This window comes from Haliotis rufescens, unplaced genomic scaffold, assembly GCF_023055435.1.
Source record: "Haliotis rufescens isolate VD_foot unplaced genomic scaffold, xgHalRufe1.0.p SCAF_1, whole genome shotgun sequence".
NCBI lineage: Eukaryota > Metazoa > Mollusca > Gastropoda > Lepetellida > Haliotidae > Haliotis > Haliotis rufescens.
Window position 1 is genome coordinate 82078615 of NW_025963779.1, and position 20037 is coordinate 82098651.

Consider the following 20037-nt stretch of genomic DNA (forward strand, 5'->3'; position numbering starts at 1 on the left):
GCGAAGCCATCACTATGATTGTCAGGATGTTATGCTTCACCTTATGTCTCTGTGTAACCCTTCTATGTCATGTGACCGCCTCCGTGGTCTTGTGGTAGAGCGTCCGCCCGGAGAGCGGAAGGTCCAGGGTTCGATCCCGGGCCGCGTCATACAAAAAGACGTTAAAAGATTGTACTTGTTGTTACCCTGTCTGGCGCTCGGCATTAAGGGGCTAAAACAAGGACTGGTCGGCTCGGAGTCAGTATACTGTGTCTGAGTTGGGTATTCATGTTAAACTGCGGCATGGTATCTCAGTGAGCTAGCACTATAAATCGGCATCAGTCCGGACTAGTACAAGCAGCCACACACACACATACACGTGCATGCACGTCGCTATATAAGTGCAATAATCTTGGACGCGACGTTAAACTCACTTTCACCTCACATCTATGTCATGTTGTATGTTTTCAGCTTGGATTTTCCAGTGAAGAAAGAAGGCTGGGGTGGCGGTGGAAATAGATCTGTGCGCTTTGTTCGAGGTCAGGGTGATGAAGCTGTCCTCAAGCCATCCTCCAAGGTGCTGACAGTCAGTATTGGACAGGGACTTCCTCGGGACTCTCGTAAGTGAAGCAGGAGCAGCTGGCTGTACAGGATCACTAGACTCATCAACAACTTGGCATCATTGTACCTCTCATGTTTCATGATTTGGGAAAGACAGCATCCGGGAATGATTCATACAAGCCTAAGAGTGCATGGATTTTGTTAAAGAAGTCAGCATAGCGTCTGAGTGGAGTGTCCGTGTCACACTTTGGCGTAGTATCTCAGTGGGCTAGCACTATAAAACTGGCAGTAGTCTAGACTAGGACAAGGAGCCACACATGTGCATGCAAATTGCAACTTAGGTGAAATGATCTTGAACCATGCGTTTGTTGTCCATGTGGTGACAAAACTCCGGAACAAATATCAGATACAAACTTTTTTTGAAAAATGTTTGTGATGTATTTATTTTTTAATCCTGGTAGTTTGTCCTTCAAACTTGTTTACAGGCAGCAGATATCGCTGTTATATTGCTTACTGGTTTTAAACCTCGTACACTCACTCGCCATGTATAAACCATGTTAGGGTTCATGTTAATGTTGATCTCTCTCAACAGGGGGATTCTGGGTTAGAATTGGTCCTATGCAGGTCGTAAAAGGTGATCAAAAGTGTTGGGTTGTCAGGCTCTTTGCTCATTGTGGTTAGGTGAGGATCATTGTTCACAGGTTTGATCACTCGATTGTCTGGTCCAAACTTAAGGATTTACAGGCTATCATATCAGTGTCTGAAATAACTGCCTGCTTGTGGCTGCTTACATTTCTGTCGGGCTGCATGAAATTTTCCTCCACCTGCCTGACTGTTTGGCAGCTAATTTTAAGACTTCTTAGCTCTTCAGTTTTATTATAATTCCTCGTTGCATTATTTCAGCTGAATCAAATAGAGATTTGTCTCTTATTTTCCACGATTTTTCAAAACTTATAATGTCTGAATGCGGACAGGTGACTTTGAAGATGGGCAGGCAACATTCCCAGTAGGAAGTTCGGACCACCTGCTATACATGCATGGATGATGACTTTAACATCTTATACTCCCAGTTCCCGGTAGGAAGTTCAGAGACCACCTGCTATACATGCATGGATGTAGACTTTAACCTCTTACACTCCCAGGTCCCGGTAGGAAGTTCAGACCACCTGCTATACATGCATGGATGTTGACTTTAACCTCTTACACTCCCAGGTCCCGGTAGGAAGTTCAGACCACCTGCTATACATGCATGGATGTTGACTTTAACCTCTTACACTCCCAGGTCCCGGTAGGAAGTTCAGACCACCTGCTATACATGCATGGATGTAGACTTTAACCTCTTACACTCCCAGGTCCCAGTAGGAAGTTCGGACCACCTGCTATACATGCATGGATGATGACTTTAACATCTTATACTCCCAGTTCCCGGTAGGAAGTTCAGAGACCACCTGCTATACATGCATGGATGTAGACTTTAACCTCTTACACTCCCAGGTCCCGGTAGGAAGTTCAGACCACCTGCTATACATGCATGGATGTTGACTTTAACCTCTTACACTCCCAGGTCCCGGTAGGAAGTTCAGACCACCTGCTATACATGCATGGATGTTGACTTTAACCTCTTACACTCCCAGGTCCCGGTAGGAAGTTCAGACCACCTGCTATACATGCATGGATGTTGACTTTAACCTCTTACACTCCCAGGTCCCGGTAGGAAGTTCAGACCACCTGCTATACATGCATGGATGTTGACTTTAACCTCTTACACTCCCAGGTCCCGGTAGGAAGTTCAGACCACCTGCTATACATGCATGGATGTTGACTTTAACCTCTTACACTCCCAGGGCCCGGTAGGAAGTTCAGAGACAACCTGCTATACATGCATGGATGTTGACTTTAACCTCTTACACTCCCAGGTCCCGGTAGGAAGTTCAGACCACCTGCTATACATGCATGGATGTTGACTTTAACCTCTTACACTCCCAGGTCCCAGTAGGAAGTTCGGACCACCTGCTATACATGCATGGATGTTGACTTTAACCTCTTACACTCCCAGGGCCCGGTAGGAAGTTCAGACCACCTGCTATACATGCATGGATGTTGACTTTAACCTCTTACACTCCCAGGTCCCGGTAGGAGGTTCAGAGACCCCCTGCTATACATGCATGGATGTTGACTTTAACCTCTTACACTCCCAGGTCCCGGTAGGACGTTCGGACCACCTGCTATACATGCATGGATGTTGACTTCAACCTTTTACACTCCCAGGTCCCGGTAGGACGTTCGGACCACCTGCTATACATGCATGGATGTTGACTTTAACCTCTTACACTCCCAGGGCCCGGTAGAAAGTTCAGAGACCACCTGCTATACATGCATGGATGTTGACTTTAACCTCTTACGCTCCCAGGTCCCGGTAGGAAGCAACGTGTGAGTAATGGCAACCCACGGCGTCCTGCCCCCTCACACCTTCCCCCACCAACAGGTGTGGCGTCGCGACGAGGCCCCGCCCCTGGTAGACCTGCTCCACGTGCCCCCCACGGGACGGCCCCACCACCTCCCACATCCACGCCGCCATCTAGGAATCAAGGTAAGCTTGAGAAACAGGATCATGATGATCTTTATATTTCATCAGTAACTCTGCACTGTAGAACTGTTTGCTACATATGATGGTAGTGAAGTGGGTACTCATGATAGGAGTAGATGGATGGATTTGTTTAAAGTAGAAATGTATTTGTGGTTTGTTTTATTATTACTTGGTGGATCAGATTGAGACACAGAGGGGTTCTGAAAGTTCAGATTGGGGTATTTTGGTATAAAAAGGCTTGAATGGCTTATATTGGTATTCTTTAAGTGATATTTGTCAATCCATGTTCCTTGCAGTAAAACGTCAGTCTAGCACTGATATCCAGCAGAAGATATTGAGTCAGAGGTCCAACTCATCCGACAAGGCGCCATCATTGCCCCGGGACGGAGCTCAACACCTGGCCAAGAATCTCAAGCAGGCCAACAACAACAACAATGACTTCCTTGCCACACCTGATGCAGGGATTGCTGGGTGAGTGACTCTGTGACTCTGTGATAGCAAACATGGTGGGAGATGTGTGCAATGTCGTGTAGAGACGGGTCACATTGAGATATTGGTAGATGGGTCATATTGAGATATTGGTAGAGAGGTCAGTTTGAGATATTGGTAGATGGGTCAGATTGAGATATTGGTAGAGAGGTCAGATTGAGATATTGGTAGAGAGGTCAGATTGAGATATTGGTAGAGAGGTCAGATTGAGATATTGGTAGAGAGGTCAGGTTGAGATATTGGTAGATGGGTCACATTGAGATATTGGTAGAGAGGTCAGTTTGAGATATTGGTAGAGGGGTCAGATTGAGATATTGGTAGATGGGTCACATTGAGATATTGGTAGAGAGGTCAGTTTGAGATATTGGTAGAGAGGTCAGATTGAGATATTGGTAGAGAGGTCAGATTGAGATATTGGTAGAGAGGTCATATTGAGATATTGGTAGAGAGGTCAGATTGAGATAGTGGTAGAGAAGTTAGATTAAGATAGTGGTAGAGGGGTCAGATTGAGATATTGATAGGGAGGTCAGATAGAGATAGTGGTAGAGAGGTCAGATTGAGATATTGGTAGAGGTCAGATTGAGATAGTAAGGTCAGATTGAGATTTTGGTAGAGAAGTAAGATTGAGATATTGGTAGAGGGGTCAGATTAAGATTGTGGTGGAGAGGTCATATTGAGAGATTGGTAGAGAGGTCAGATTGAGATATTGGTAAAGAGGTCAGATAGAGATATTGGTAGGGAGGTCAGATTGAGATATTGGTAGAGAGGTCAGATTGAGATATTGGTAGATGGGTCATATTGAGATGGTGGTAGAGAGGTCATATTGAGATTGTGGTAGAGAGGTCAGATTGAGATATTAGCAGATGGGTCATATTGAGATAGTGGTAGAGAGGTCATATTGAGATTGTGGTAGAGAGGTCAGATTGAGATAGTGGTAGATGGGTCATATTGAGATAGTGGTAGAGAGGTCATATTGAGATTGTGGTAGAGAGGTCAGATTGAGATATTAGCAGATGGGTCATATTGAGATAGTGGTAGAGAGGTCGTATTGAGATAGTGGTAGAGAGGTCAGATTGAGATATTAGCAGATGGGTCATATTGAGATAGTGGTAGAGAGGTCATATTGAGATAGTGGTAGAGAGGTCAGATTGAGATATTAGCAGATGGGTCATATTGAGATAGTGGTAGAGAGGTCATATTGAGATTGTGGTAGAGAGGTCAGATTGAGATAGTGGTAGAGAGGTCAGATTGAGATAGTGGTAGAGGAATCATACAAAGATATTGGTAGAGAGGAGAGATGGAGATTTTGGTGTGCCTGATTGAGTTATTGGGTAGATTTGATTTTATAGTTATATCAGAGCAGAATGAGTAAGGTCAGATGAGGGGTCCTCGGAACATGTACATGTCTTTGTGCACTTCACGGTTTCTCCTTTCTGCCTCACGTTGGCATCTCAGTCCTCACTATGAATCACTGCATGGGGTGCAAGAAAGGCTCAGACATTAATACTTACATCAATTATCAATGTTTCATCTCCCTAATATGGTAGTACTAAGAATTTCAAAATTCATTTACTTTATTCCCCAGAATGAAGGAAAGAAACAAATAACAGTTGTTGTTTAGTTTGCTACTAACATAAACTGCCGCACATCTTACTTATTCCACATCTGTATATTTGACATGTCCTTGACCTTGTATGTGGAAGCACATTTGAACCCTGACCATTCTCCATTTAAGGCGAACTACTAAGTTGAGTCAGGAGAATAGGAAAAATGAGTAAGTTGTGCAAGTGAGAGGACAAGCACCTGCTGCAGTAGAATGGTGATGTTGGTGTTGTATTGTGTTGTGTTGTGGTGCTGGTGTTATGCATGATGTTGTGCTTTTGTTTCTTTATCCATATGCTTGAACCACATTCCCTTCTCATAAGAGCCTGTTGTACATGGGTTATGTATATAGAGGCTCCACGTTGGCCACAGCCCCTTGGGATTCCTAGGCTGAAGGGCCCCCAGTTCCCCATGCTTGTTATAAAGGCAGGTTAGACTGGAGTGGTTACAGAGTGACAGCGTGATCATAGCTGGACACTCTTGGTTTTATGTTAACCCTGAGGCTGCTGGGTTACTATGAAGTGTGTCAGGAAGTGAAGTACAACAGTTCAATACATAAGAGTTCTCTCCTCAATCGTTGTTGTTTTTTGAATATTTTTTTTATTTCTAATTTATTAGATGCATCTGTATAGACCTGTATGTACTTTTTTCCTGAACCTGAATTTTGCAAATTTGATAGGTGTCTTCAAAATTTACTTTTTTATTAAATTTTGTGCAGTTGTTAATTTCACAACCATCCATAAAATTTGTTATATCTTGGAAAATGTTGGTCCATTTGTATTAAAACGTTTAGAATCAGGTACAAGATCACCACAAATTCTTTGCGTATACATTTCATGATCTAATAGGAGTTATGACAATCGTAGCCTAAAGATTCCTTTGAGTCTGACTGTCCTTCTACCAGAAAGGATGGACTGTAGATTAGCTATCAACCACTAGTTGGACTCACTCAGAGTTGATTATTTACATGCCAGTGTGTCAAAGCTGGAATATTGCTGCCTGTAGAATTCAGTCCAGGACTCTATAAGTTCCCAATACTCAATGCTTGTTATTATAGGTCAATAGCATTGGGGTCTGGTGATTGGCTGTAGTTAGTGCTTGACAGGTGACACATCAAGACACCTAGTGCTCATACTGTTGACCTCTGGTGGCATGCTCCAAGCTGGATATGAATTTGAGACCACCATGTATAAATACAGATGTGATACCATATAGCATGTGCATCCCTGTAAGGATTCCAGAGCAGAATATATCTTCAGTACCCCATGCTTGCCCTCGCTTGAGGATTCCAGGGCAGTTTTTCATTGAGGATTCCAGGGTGGTATATATCCCTAGTACACCATGCTCGTCTCCCCATGTAAAATTTCAGGGCAGAATATATCTTCAGTACCCCATGTTTGCCCTTGCTTGAGGATTCCAGGGTAGTGTTTCATTGAGGATTCCAGGGCGATATATATCCCTAGTACCCCACACTCGTCTCCCCATGTAAAATCCTAGGGCAGAATAGGGCCCCAGTACCCCATGCTCGTCTCCCCATGTAAAATCCCAGGGCAGAATAGGGCCCCAGTACCCCATGCTCGTCTCCCATGAGGATTCCATAACGTGTGACCTGGCTATAATGTGTCACTGTACCCCAGTGATTATTCCTCTTGCTTACAGGCTGTCCAAATATAGGAGAACGCCAAATCAGTAAGAGTGGACGGGGCCGAGTGGGCCGAGGCACCACAGTTGCAGCCCTTTGGCATGTTGGGATCCTATGATCGTGGGTTCAGATCCCGGTTCACCTTGATCATGTTTTTAATTTTATCACCACCATACCCATGTTCTGGGTTTTCACCAAAGTGGTAAACATCACTTCTGACTTTTCCCCCACATCAGTTGGACATGCCGTGTCCCATGCTGTGTTACATAGCTGAAATATTGTTCAGTTGGACATGCCGTGTCACATGCCGTGTTACATAGCTGAAATATTGTTCAGTTGGACATGCCCTGTTACATAGCTGAAATATTGTTCAGTTGGACAAGCCATGTTACATAGCTGAAATATTGTTCAGTTGGACATGCTTTGTTACATGCCGTGAAACTGAAATATTGTTCAAAGCGGCATGAATGATAAACTTACACACCCCATAAAAGTGGAATCATGTCCTCCTCTGCTTGGAATGTCCTATGCTCATCAAGGCTGTTATGTTTAGAGTGGAAGTGGTTCCTGCTCTCACAATGTTCTAGTTCACGCGTGTTAGTCTCAGCCTGCTTGTGTTGTGTACATCACTAATTCACTGCTGTGGTCTCACTGTTTCAGGCTCTCTTGTGTCGATTCAGCACTTCATCGCACTTGTTTTTGTTATCGGCACAATTTTCAATGCAGAATGTGAATTCAGTGGTGACAATCAGGTCATTTTAGATGAAGCGTAGATAAGAAGCAATGTGGCAGTTATAATTCTGTTCTATATCTCCCTGTATCTGAGTTTGAATTCATATACTGTGCCAGAGATAGTGTGCAATATTTACCTGTACAGGTCCATGTCATAGGGTCTGTGAGGTAGAATATGTCCCTAGCACACCATTGCTGGTCGAAAGAGGCGACTAAATTGGGAACCCATGAAGATTGTGGGTTAGAATTGGTCCCTAGCAACCCATGCTTGTGATATGAGACTTGGTGACGAGGTTGATGGCATGTCAACCTACCTAACCTAGCAATGATCACGCTGACAGCAATATGAGAATTTATGCAGTTTGGTGATTGAAAATATTCTTTGATTTGTCTTAAATCTGTATCGGTTTGTGGTAGTGTCAACGATAGTTTCAAGGAAATTATTTTGGCATGCCACATTTTAGACATCATTGATCTCTGGTTTCAGCATATGACCTGCATCATGTTTGACTCCGTATTGTGGCATATGGCCTCTGGTTTCAGCATACAACCTGCATCACGTTTGACTCCGTATGTCGGCACATGGCCTCTGGTTTCAGCATATGACCTGCATCACGTTTGACTCCGTATGTCGGCATATGGCCTCTGGTTTCAGCATACAACCTGCATCATGTTTGACTCTGTATGTCGGCACATGGCCTCTGGTTTCAGCCAATGAGATGCATCACGTTTGACTCCGAAATATCGGCACATGGCCTCTGGTTTCAGCCAATGATGTGCATCAAGTTTGACTCCGTATGTCAGGAGCTGGTCTCTGGTTTCGGCATACAACCTGCATCATGTTTGACTCCGTATGTCGGCACATGTCCTCTGGATTCAGCATACAACCTGCATCGCGTTTGTCTCCATATGTCGGCACATGGCCTCTGGTTTCAGCCAACAACGTGTATCACGTTTGACTCTGTATGTCGGCACATGTCCTCTGGATTCAGCATACAACCTGCATCACGTTTGACTCCGAAATGTCGGCACATGGCCTCTGGTTTCAGCATACAACCTGCATCACGTTTGACTCCGTATATCGGCACATGTCCTCTGGTTTCAGCATACGACCTGCATCACGTTTGACTCGATATGTCGGCACATGTCCTCTGGATTCAGCATACAACCTGCATCACGTTTGTCTCCATATGTCGGCACATGTCCTCTGGTTTCAGCATACGACCTGCATCACGTTTGACTCCGTATGTCGGCACATGTCCTCTGGTTTCAGCCAATGAGATGCATCACGTTTGACTCCGAAATGTCGGCACATGTCCTCTGGTTTCAGCATACGACCTGCATCACGTTTGACTCGATATGTCGGCACATGTCCTCTGGATTCAGCATACAACCTGCATCACGTTTGTCTCCATATGTCGGCACATGTCCTCTGGTTTCAGCATACGACCTGCATCACGTTTGACTCCGTATGTTGGCACATGTCCTCTGGATTCAGCATACTACCTGCATCACGTTTGTCTCTATATGTCGGCACATGACCTCTGGATTCAGCATACAACCTGCATCACGTTTGTCTCCATATGTCGGCACATGTCCTCTGGATTCCGCATACAACCTGCATCACGTTTGTCTCCATATGTCGGCACATGTCCTCTGGTTTCAGCATACGACCTGCATCACGTTTGTCTCCATATGTCGGCACATGTCCTCTGGTTTCAGCATACGACCTGCATCACGTTTGTCTCCATATGTCGGCACATGTCCTCTGGATTCAGCATACGACCTGCATCACGTTTGACTCCATATGTCGGCACATGTCCTCTGGTTTCAGCATACGACCTGCATCACGTTTGTCTCCATATGTCGGCACATGTCCTCTGGATTCAGCATACAACCTGCATCACGTTTGTCTCCATATGTCGGCACATGTCCTCTGGTTTCAGCATATGACCTGCATCACGTTTGTCTCCATATGTCAGCACATGGCCTCTGGTTTCAGCCAACGACGTGTATCACGTTTGACTCTGTATGTCGGCACATGGCCTCTGGTTTCATGGTTTCAGCCAGTGCATCATGTTTGAATCACCTCTTTAAGATAATCATATCTAGTAATACATAAAGCTGTGTCATACTGTGATATAACTGAAATATTGTTGATGTGGCATTAACCCCCCACCCCCCTTACTTACCATCCATACATCTTGCATATTTTAGACATTGATTTATTATTAATTAATTATGAATTTATATAGTGCACTTTCCAATTTAAAAATACAAAATGCACTAAGACCATGATCAATCTTATAACCCCGCTCACAGTATCAGTGTGCACTCTATTTTCATTCTCACATCAGTTGGGTATTGACAAATCTATCTTGTGTTCTAGGATCTTGCGCAGCAATCAAAGGAAGAGTAAGGCCAAGCCCAACCCTGGTGGAGGCCGCCCCCGCCCGAAGCCCAATCTGAAGCCCAAGCCCACGCTGCCTCAGTGCAAGTGTCTGTACGCCTACGACGCTCAGGACACGGATGAGCTCAGCTTCAATGAGGGAGATGTCATAGAACTTGTCAAGGAAGGTAAGAATTCTAGAAGTTCTGGTGTGCCCCGCCATGATTTTGCTGGAATACTGCTAAAAGCGTTGTAAAACCAGACTCACTCACTTGCTCTAGAGTAGTCTTGATATAGCATCTCACCAGACATCATGAACTAAATCCAACTAGTTCATTCTGCACTGGCGACCCTGGTGTATTAGGCCTGGCAATTTGGTATGCGGAGTTGTGTCCCTTGGCATGCCATAACCTTACCTTATATGGGTTTGGAATCCTAGATTTGCCCAGGTTAGGACTCTTGGTTTGTCAGCACCGTACCAGTGCTCTTGGGGTCATGTGGGAAACTTCTGACAACTCCACATTAAGCCAATCTCATTAAAATCAGATCTTAGTTCTCGCTACCGTTAAACAAAGATCTGAGGACATCCCATTACGGGTCACGTCAAACCGACCTTGCGTGAACTTTGACTGACCAATGGAATGACCAATCAGAAGGCAGCTTTCTCGTGCTTTGCGGCACAAATTTCAAATTGGCGACTAAGCTTCGAAGCATATTTTGACAAATTCTCGATTACAAATTTGAAACCTGAACAGAAAACATTCTGGAATGGCTAATAGATGGTCTAGATTGTATGGATTCAGTCGTTAAACCCGTAACTATCGTTCGGAATACCCCATGTTAAAGTTTTCGAGATTGCATGATTTGATTGAAATCACATTCCGACTGTCACTTTCATAATCTGGTAAGCGACGCACTGATTGGTCGGATGAAAGGTTGTTCTGACAAGACCCCTAATGGGATGTCTTCAGATCTTTGTTCAGCGGAAGCAAGAACTAAGGTCTGATTTTAATGAGATTGACATTAAGCAGACAGGCCATTCTGTGACTGAAATATAGTCAAAAGCTCCCTAAAACCAAACTATCATTCACACCTTTTCACTTGTCTTCGACTAGGGTCTAGTGACCATGCCGAACACTATTTGCTGTTATATAAGTAAACAATTAATAGAAGGTGGTAATTATTTTTGTTAGATATCTAATTTCATCTCTCTAAAATGTTAGGCATCAAATTTTCTCTCTGGTTGTTAGATATTGATCTTGTTCTTTCATCTGCAATTTCAAGCTGCACTCTTTGAAGGTGAGAAGAGCTCAGCTTCTACTAGAAACAATTGTGACCAAAAAGCAGGAGTCTTGTGGTCTGCCTGAAAAAGAAGTCCTAACACCAATTTAGAAGTCATGATTTAACTAGGGATGAGCTTCTTCCATCTTCTGTACAACCTATAGATTTCCTATCAACTAGGCTGCTTCTGTGTGGGTTAATGCAGGACTATGTCAGCACTCAGCTTGATGTATTGACAGACTGTGCCTTGTGTTACAGACCCTGCTGGCTGGTGGCATGGCAAGCTGAGGGGGAAGGAAGGCCTGTTTCCGGCCAACTATGTAGAGAAGCTGTAACTACACAACAGATGAATAGACAGGTTCATATACAGAACAGACTGACGGATGAACAGGTCCATCTACTGCTACACAACAGACTGACGGATGAACAGGTCCATCTACTGCTACATAACAGACTGACGGATGAACAGGTCCATCTACTGCTACAGAACAGACGGTCGGATGAACAGGTCCATCTACTGCTACAGACCAGACGGTCGGATGAACAGGTCCATCTACTACTACACACCAACTGGAGAACCACCCCTTTCAGACCAGGTGTGACTCCATGTGCTGATCCTGCTAGACAATTCTGGTTAAGGTTCAGTGTATACACATTTGCTCTTGAAGGGGTGGGGGTAGCCTGGTGGTTAATGTGTTGGCTCTCCGGGCCAAGGGCCTGTCATCAGTTCTCATCATGGGTGCAGTGTGTGAAGCCACATCATGACATGGCTGGAATACACTCACAGTGGCACTTTGTCTGCTGTTGCTTACATACAGCACCAGGGGGTCTCTTTAATAAGTGTGATAGCCGCTTCGGGTGCTTAAAGAAATTTTCAAGGATGGGTTCATGTCGAAGGCGTAAATTAACCTTTCAGTGTTTGAAGTATGGTGCTCTTGTCCCAACCCAACAGATTTAATGTTTCCCTATATTTATATACAGGATGAAAAATATCAAGGGCCCCAAAATCAAAGAGCCTGTTCTACATTGTTAACAAGATTAAGCTTTTGACGACATCATTATAATAAAGAAATGACAAAATCTACCATTGGGAAGGGAATCTCTACACTCTATTTTCATAATGTATGGGACTTCTGTGTGTTTCAAGGCAGCTTGACCAGATTGTATTTAAAAGATAGGTACCAAGGACGGGCAGTTAACAATGACTGGAATATGCTACTCAAAAGATGTTAAAAGAACACCAATTTTTTTTTTCATTTTACTATTGTTGATATGTCAGGATATGACAGATAAACTAGCTATGAAAAAGTTGGGTGTATATTTAAAATAAACATGTTGGGAATGCTTATTTGAATAGGGCACTTATTACGGAATGTGGGAGGGCTTAATACTTTAGGAATGTTTATGGACTTTTATTCCATGAGAAAACATTGATAGTATGAAGAGCCTTTTTGCAGGTTTAAGGAATTTGTTTCTTTGAAAAGTATGTAATGACTGAGATGTTATAACGTTGGTGAATAGCCTGATCATTGTCAGTTGACATTCATGATCCTGTTCATATTAGGCTGTAAAAATAAAAGAAAATGTTCTCAGGCAATGGCTTTTGAAGATGTTGTGCGGGTGGTGTGTGGGTTTTTTTAGGGTTGGATGGGTGGTTGTTCAAGCTCGTATGTTACCAAATTTTGTTTACATTAATTTGGCAAAAATTTGTCCTTAAGTATTGTGGCATTTCCCTTCCGGGGTCATGTGTTCAAGACGCTGAGCATTTACAGATTGTTTTCAAAAAATTAAATTGGAAATAACAATAAAACGTGTGGCAGACTTTATGATAATGTGGGCGGTGCCTGAGATTCAAGACTATTATTTTTTTTAGTCTTATTGACTCCTTATAGGATTGTGTTCAAATTAAAATTTAACGTTGCATCAGCATTATTTCAGCCATGTAGCGATGAGTTGTGTAGGATTGAAATAGTTAGTATGCTGTACCAGTTCTGGGATGTTGGTTCACATGAGAGTGTTCCCATTACTTCTAACGACACTGGTTTGACTTCCCTTCATGGGCATTCAACACTTGGTGCCCCTGTCTTTGTTGGTCAGGGAAGATTTGTGAAATTTGTGCTAGTCATTATGTGAATGTATCATTGCTCACCAATTGGCTATGGTCAGTTTGAAAAAGGAATTACTAGATTCAGTGGAATCTGTCACAACCAGACTTAGGATCACTGGCAATGGTGGACTATGGAATGAACTTTTGTATAGTTTTAAGTAAATATTGTCTTTGTTAAGGTGTGTTCATATTCTGACAGAATGGCATTAAACGACTGTGAAAATAACACTTATCCTGACCGTAGCAAACGAAACTTAACTTTTGGTCACATACGATCTGGTTTAGACAGATTCCACTGTAAGTATGCACGATGTTATCTGCAGTGAATTATATGACAATTATGTTTGTTACATTTGATAATAGCTTGTTTTTCACTGAAACAAATATCTTAAGTTTTACTGATAGCCATCCTGACCTTGGGTTCACAATTACCTCTGAAGACAATTGCTGTTATCTTCTTGCATAGGTGTTGATGCAGTGAAAGAAGTGGAGGCATCTCTGTTTACAGATAATTAACATAGTAACCATGGTAACTCAAAGGTAGAAATAACATTGAAAATAAAAATAGCATAGATAACTAGATCCTCATCTTGAGAGACCCTTGTCCTTTGAACATAGCACTTGGTGACGATCTTTCAGGCATGTCATGTCTGTGGTTTGATTAACGTATGTTACATGGTGATAATGATCAGTATTATGTTGCAAATACATATTGATTCAATCTGCAGGTTCATGGGATATTTGATGTCTGGTACAAAGTTCTCTCGAGCCCAGGATAAACACCACTCACCCCCGCTTGATATTTACCAGGTCAAACAATGATATAGAAACGCAACAGGTAGATACCATAGGCTGAATGACTGTGGTCTAGTGTCAATAATGAACCTGCCTCTTACGATTACTGTATGTGTCTTGCTGTGCTGATTTCAAGGCTCGTTCACACAAATTACTGCTAGTTCATCAAATATATATGCAGATAGATTTGTGCACGAAACCTTTTGTTTTGAAAGCAGAATTACTTTAGGAATAGATTTTATTCATTCATATTTACAAACAATGTTTGTGTGTGATATCTGAAAATAATGAAAATCAGACGATCTCAATATTAATTTCTTGAAAGGGTGATAATTTGTTTCCACCAAGTATTACATAGATAATACAAATATTATCTTATACAAATGTAACAGACAATATTCCCATTAGTGGATAATGACACAACTTGGCGAGAAGTCATATAGACTGGATCAGAAGTCCCTAACTTCAAAAGTCTATCTGATTTCCTTTAGTCCAACTCAGGCCAGGGTCAGTTCAAGGGAAGCAACTCTTACTGATCTCTATGACAAGGTGATAACTTATGGACAGGAAGAGATGCTCTGTGATGTTATATACACTTGGTTGATATTTGTGTGTTGAACATGTGTTCTATTTTAACAGAAACACTGCATATTTATGATCATTTTATAGATAATTACTTCTATATTCTGACTATCCATCCATATTTTTGTGCCTTGGAATATTAGATGGGTCATGCTCTGTACATTTTGTTTTGGAGACTATGTAAGTTAGATATCCTATTTCAGATATATTTTATACAAAACAAGTCTGTTCCGCCCATACAACACACTGTATATTGAAATGTGGTTGAACATATTTTTGGACAGTGTTTTCAAGAGACGGTTAATTTCATATTCACATTCACATGTTAATATACAATATTGAATGTGTTGACTGTGCCTTCAAATGTTGCGATTACATTTTAACAGTAGGACGATTTTTGCATTACTCTGAGATAGGGGTGTCAATGATTGGAGTGTCAATATATCTTCTGCAAGTATCACAATATTTTGATTATTAACAAAAATAGATATTCTGTATATGTAGCAAAAAAATTTCTCTCTCGTCCTACAATTAATCAACTTGATGCTATATATGAACTAGGCTGATTCTTTAAATGTTTATTATTGAATTTTCTGCTTTCTTGTAATTCATCTAACCATGGTAATCTTAATATTTGTAAACATTTTTGTGGCTTTGAATTATTATTTAGTATCGATATTCATAAAATTGTATCCATAAAGTATCGACATTAAACTTGTATCCATACATCGATATTGTGATATCCGATGACATCCCTACTCTGAGGACAAAACATGACATGGAAACATATCTGGGAAGAGATTAACCATATGCAGTGGACATCCTGATCAAGGGGAGACAATCATACCATATAGTAAGAAATGTTTCGTATAGTTTCATGAATATTCATGTATTCAGTGCATGTACAATCTCAGCTACAGACTCTCTCTGCCATGTTACCCTCAGTCAGTACTCAACACGTACCTGTCTGTATTCATTCTTAAGTCATACTGGAAGTAGAAATATGAGATATCAAGTAAGAAATGAACAGCTGATTCTCTGTAGGTAGGTGTATACTCCCAATCTGATGCATTTGATGTCTGAAATGAAAGCAATAAACTGGCTAGTGTTTACAATCGCCTGTAAATGTTGTTTTTTATATACAGTGTATGATGAATATAATTAGTAAATCTAAGTTTATTTTGTACAAAATATATGATCTATGTTAGTAGATATTTCATATGTATATACCTTCCTGTGTATATATGCATTTATTTTGTTGTTATTGCCTTATTCTCATGATCACGAGGTAAATTGTCTTTTCAAAGCCCAGGGACTGTTTATGATACCTCTTACTGATGATTCCCAAATACTGTTGTTTGCAGTAAATGTACGACAGCAGGATGTCATTATTTTTTCTATGTATGTTTTGTAATACTGTATGTGATAAAATTGAATCCTAATTCATGAAAACAGGGTTACTGTGCTAATATATATTTCTATATAGATCTGAAATAATCATTGAACACAAATTTTTACAATTCATAAGTTAGAAAATTCACCCTTCACAAATACTTTTAAACAATTTGTAGCTGGGTCTGGTTTAGTGTCAATAAGATAGCTGGCTACACAGATAACAGACAATATAGAAGTGAAATGTAGTCTTGCATGGTGTCATGTGACCTTAAAACCGTTTGGCCTTTATGAATTTATTATTATATTTTTTACATATGAATTAAATCCCTATGTCTCTCTTCATAATAAAGATCAGCATTTCAGGTCTTGTTTAAGTTGCTATTGTGAGTTTAATGTTAACCCTTTAGAGACAATTTTGAAAACTGAAAAATCCCTGGGCCATTTTTCACAAAGTGATCTCAGCATTAATACTCTCGTAACTGCAGTACTTTAACAGAGATTTACGACAATCGTAGTGCTGAGATTGCTTTGTGGAATGGGGTCCTGATGCATTAACACTACATAGTGCTAACTACTTCATGTATGTTCTGGTATATAGACAACATGTCCCATATGAATACAAGTTATAATGACCCAAATATACATGATAGGTACCTCCTTCTTACGTGCTTGAAATAACAGGGTAATGGTCATAATTTTTTTTTTTTTCTTGTCTTCAGATAAATTATATATAAGAAGTGGTTTGTCTAAAGTTTGATGTCTCAAACATGGGGTTCATATGTAGACTTGGTTAGTTTCCTCTTAGAATAATGTTGGTATTACCATCCTGAAGACACACGGTTTTGTCAGTTTCATTCACATCGTTACTAGAAAGGATTCACAACTATTCTGTCCTGGAAAAGAGGAAATGCAAGTGTTAGCAATAAGTGTGAAGTCCTGCATACCACAACAGTGTCCGCAGATGCTGCAAAGTAGTATATGACACATTTCTTTCTTTTTGTCAGCAGGATTTGTTAGATGAAATACAGAATGAGAATTGCTTTTAATTTTGTCATTTCTATTGCTTTAGATTGGATTTGTTTTAGATGGGGTTTGCTTTGTATAGTTTGTTTGCTGAAATTAATCTATTACCTGACCATGACTTCCTTCATCTTCCCGAGGCAAGAGAGTAAACCGACTACAAAAGTCCAGTTTCCACCCTTGCCGAACTAGGCTTGTATTATGGAGTTACATTTTGGCTGGACTAACAAGTCTATGCATAGTCAAATCCAAATCGTGCACCGAAATCGCAATCCGGTTCGTAAACTCTCATGCAGATTCCTTTAGGGTTTGAGTTAATATCAAAATTATGCCCACCTCACTTAATGAAGTGACAATTACAGATAGTAGTCAATAAATAAATTAATATGAAAATATCTTGGAAGTCCATAGTACATCCTGAAGACAGAACTATAAAGAAAAGGTATGCAAAATTTGTGTAAAATTGTATATTGATGAATGATTCTTGTCCCTTGAATTTATTGTTTGTATAGAACACTGGGCATGTTATTACCCATATTGACGACATTATGTAAACATTATAACTGTTACCGACCATGATCACGTTCATGTTGTATATTATAGCTTCAATTCTTTATACATATGTGTATATGCTTGGCTTGGACTATTTAAACCATGTACACCTGTTAAGCCTTATTTTGATATCATTCTATATTATCTTCATTATGCATTCCCATTTTCAATAAACATCAACAGCAATAGATGCGTTTGTGTTTTCTGTTCACAGAGCTTTGTATTCCTCAGTCACGCTGAAGACTGGGGTTACACTCCCGACATGGGTACAATGTGTGAAGCCCATTTCTGGTGTTCCCCACCGTGATATTGCTTGAATATTGCTAAAAGCGGTGTAAGACCATACTCACTGTATTCCTCAGTGATATGGCAAAGATGAGCCCTATATATACAACTGGAGAACACTAGGCATCACCTTTGGTTTCATATTTTCATTATAAATGTATGGGAACACCCAACATCAAAGCAAACCACAGAGAGTCATAAAATACCAAATACGAAATGACCTCTGCAACACAAATGACCCTTTGGATGGAAACCTACCTGAGTTAGCAAAATTTTCAAATACAATATTTTTCATTATGCAAACATTGTTCACCCAAATGCAACAATGCATGTGAGTCTTGTGGATAAGGGGCGGTCGGGTAGCCTAGTGGTTAAAGCGTTCGCTCGTCACGCCGAAGACCCAGGTTCAATTCCCGACATGGGTACATTGTGTGAAGCCCATTTCTGGTGTCCCCTGCCGTGATATTGCTGGAATATTGCTAAAAGCGGCGTAAAACAATACTCACTCACTCACTCTTGTAAATAAAGTGAAGACATTGCCATAAAGCGCTGCTTCTTTTGGAAACTATGCTGGCAAGAAGACCATTGAGCCAGTTAGACATGGGTTTTGTGATAGATGTCAGATGATCAGTATTTGTGTTTCTGTTTTTCAAAATGAGTACTTGTCTTTATTTTAAAAACCAAATGTGTCTTGTTAACAACCCCCTATTACCCAACACTACCTGGATATACCGACTGAAGGTCTCAAGGCTGGGTACAAAATGTCCAATAATGGACTGTTTTACTGGACCCCTGGCAAAAGGTATTTAGAAACACATATAAAACGATCTGATCATGAATACACTGAAGCTGTATCTTTACTCAAAACATATAAAAGTCAGAATGAATGTGCATATAGTCAGAAAGATATGCGAACATTATCGACTTGAAGGTAACCCAACCTAAGTTCCCGTCCCAGCCCTTATACTTGGGAAATAAAAACATACTTTTCACTATTTTTTTAAGGTTGTTTAACACTGTAGTTAGCAATATTTTAAACAATTTTGAGTCTGGACTAGACAGATATACCGATAGCCTGAGCAACCATCGACACCATGTGATGACAAGTCACACTTGAACCATTAGATCCCAATAGTCATCTTCTCCAGATGTAAATCTCTGTGACTTGTTAAATCTGAGCTGTGGGCAAAACGACGCCTTGCTTGCTTTCCTTTAAAAAAAAAAAGGCCGCCGTTCACAGCTGGTTCTCGCCATATCAAGGTTCCGTTTTCGTCAAGCCAGTCGCCGTTTTCTAGTTAATTCTGATTATCCTTAATGTAAACCTCAAACTATCTTTGCTATTAAGAGTGATGTCTTATCCCCTTATAATTTGAAAAGGAAGCTCCATAATAGAACGCATCAACGATTGTTTACATTGGAAACGGGCACATTGTACTTCCGGTATCCGTGTGACATGCGCACAAGGAAGTGCGCTATGTTTGAATATCCGTTTTGTGTTGACAATGTGAAATATGTGTTGACAGTGAATGGAAAGTAGGGAACAGGAACAAAATTAGACAAAAGTAAACCTTTGATTTGAAGACAGCTGAATACTGATACAAATACAGATCCATGGGAAGGATGGGACATGGCGTTTTCGTCCCAAACAGCTGAGCTAACGAACTATACGTCAAGATGCTTTTGGAAACGCGTGTTTTGACATGTAAGCATAACACATTTTACTCTAGTAAAATCCTACCCCGCTTCAATGTCATTGGCCTCGCAACGCTGTCTGAAGGTTATTTTGCCGCACATTCAACTGTGCGTTGATGGCCTTTGCTCTAGATTGCATAGATTGCTTGGTTATGCACGACCTTGCAGACTATGTCGGAGAGACGATCAACGAACGTTGTGACATTTAATAAGGCAGTGATTGACACTGTCAGCATCAGCGAGGCGAGGGTAGATCATTGGCCACACTTGTTTTGCAATTAAAAACCTAAAGAACAACCTGGAATAAAAGTAGGAAACAACATGGTACATAAAAGGCAAATTGACAA

General features: G+C 41.1%; 2 protein-coding genes across 5 annotated transcripts in view; both read left to right on the plus strand.

The window, feature by feature from the left end:
* LOC124136895 (unconventional myosin-Ie-like) overlaps nucleotides 1-17899 on the plus strand; it is a 61320-nt gene extending 43421 nt beyond the window's left edge. Inside the window, exons 25-30 of one of the 2 annotated variants that reach the window (XM_046502926.2) lie at nucleotides 451-599; nucleotides 2951-3130; nucleotides 3424-3598; nucleotides 5352-5390; nucleotides 9982-10169; nucleotides 11521-17899. In XM_046502926.2, the coding sequence (XP_046358882.1) occupies nucleotides 451-599; nucleotides 2951-3130; nucleotides 3424-3598; nucleotides 5352-5390; nucleotides 9982-10169; nucleotides 11521-11597 (808 nt within the window). In that variant the 3' untranslated portion in view covers nucleotides 11598-17899. The remainder of the gene's footprint in view (nucleotides 1-450; nucleotides 600-2950; nucleotides 3131-3423; nucleotides 3599-5351; nucleotides 5391-9981; nucleotides 10170-11520) is intronic. The other variant, XM_046502927.2, reaches the window with a different exon arrangement.
* A 1580-nt stretch (nucleotides 17900-19479) lies between these two features.
* LOC124136896 overlaps nucleotides 19480-20037 on the plus strand; it is a 30836-nt gene continuing 30278 nt past the window's right edge. For all 3 annotated transcript variants that reach the window (XM_046502928.2, XM_048402283.1, XM_046502930.2), the window contains exon 1: nucleotides 19480-19700. The gene's annotated coding sequence lies outside the window, so the exon portion shown is untranslated. The remainder of the gene's footprint in view (nucleotides 19701-20037) is intronic.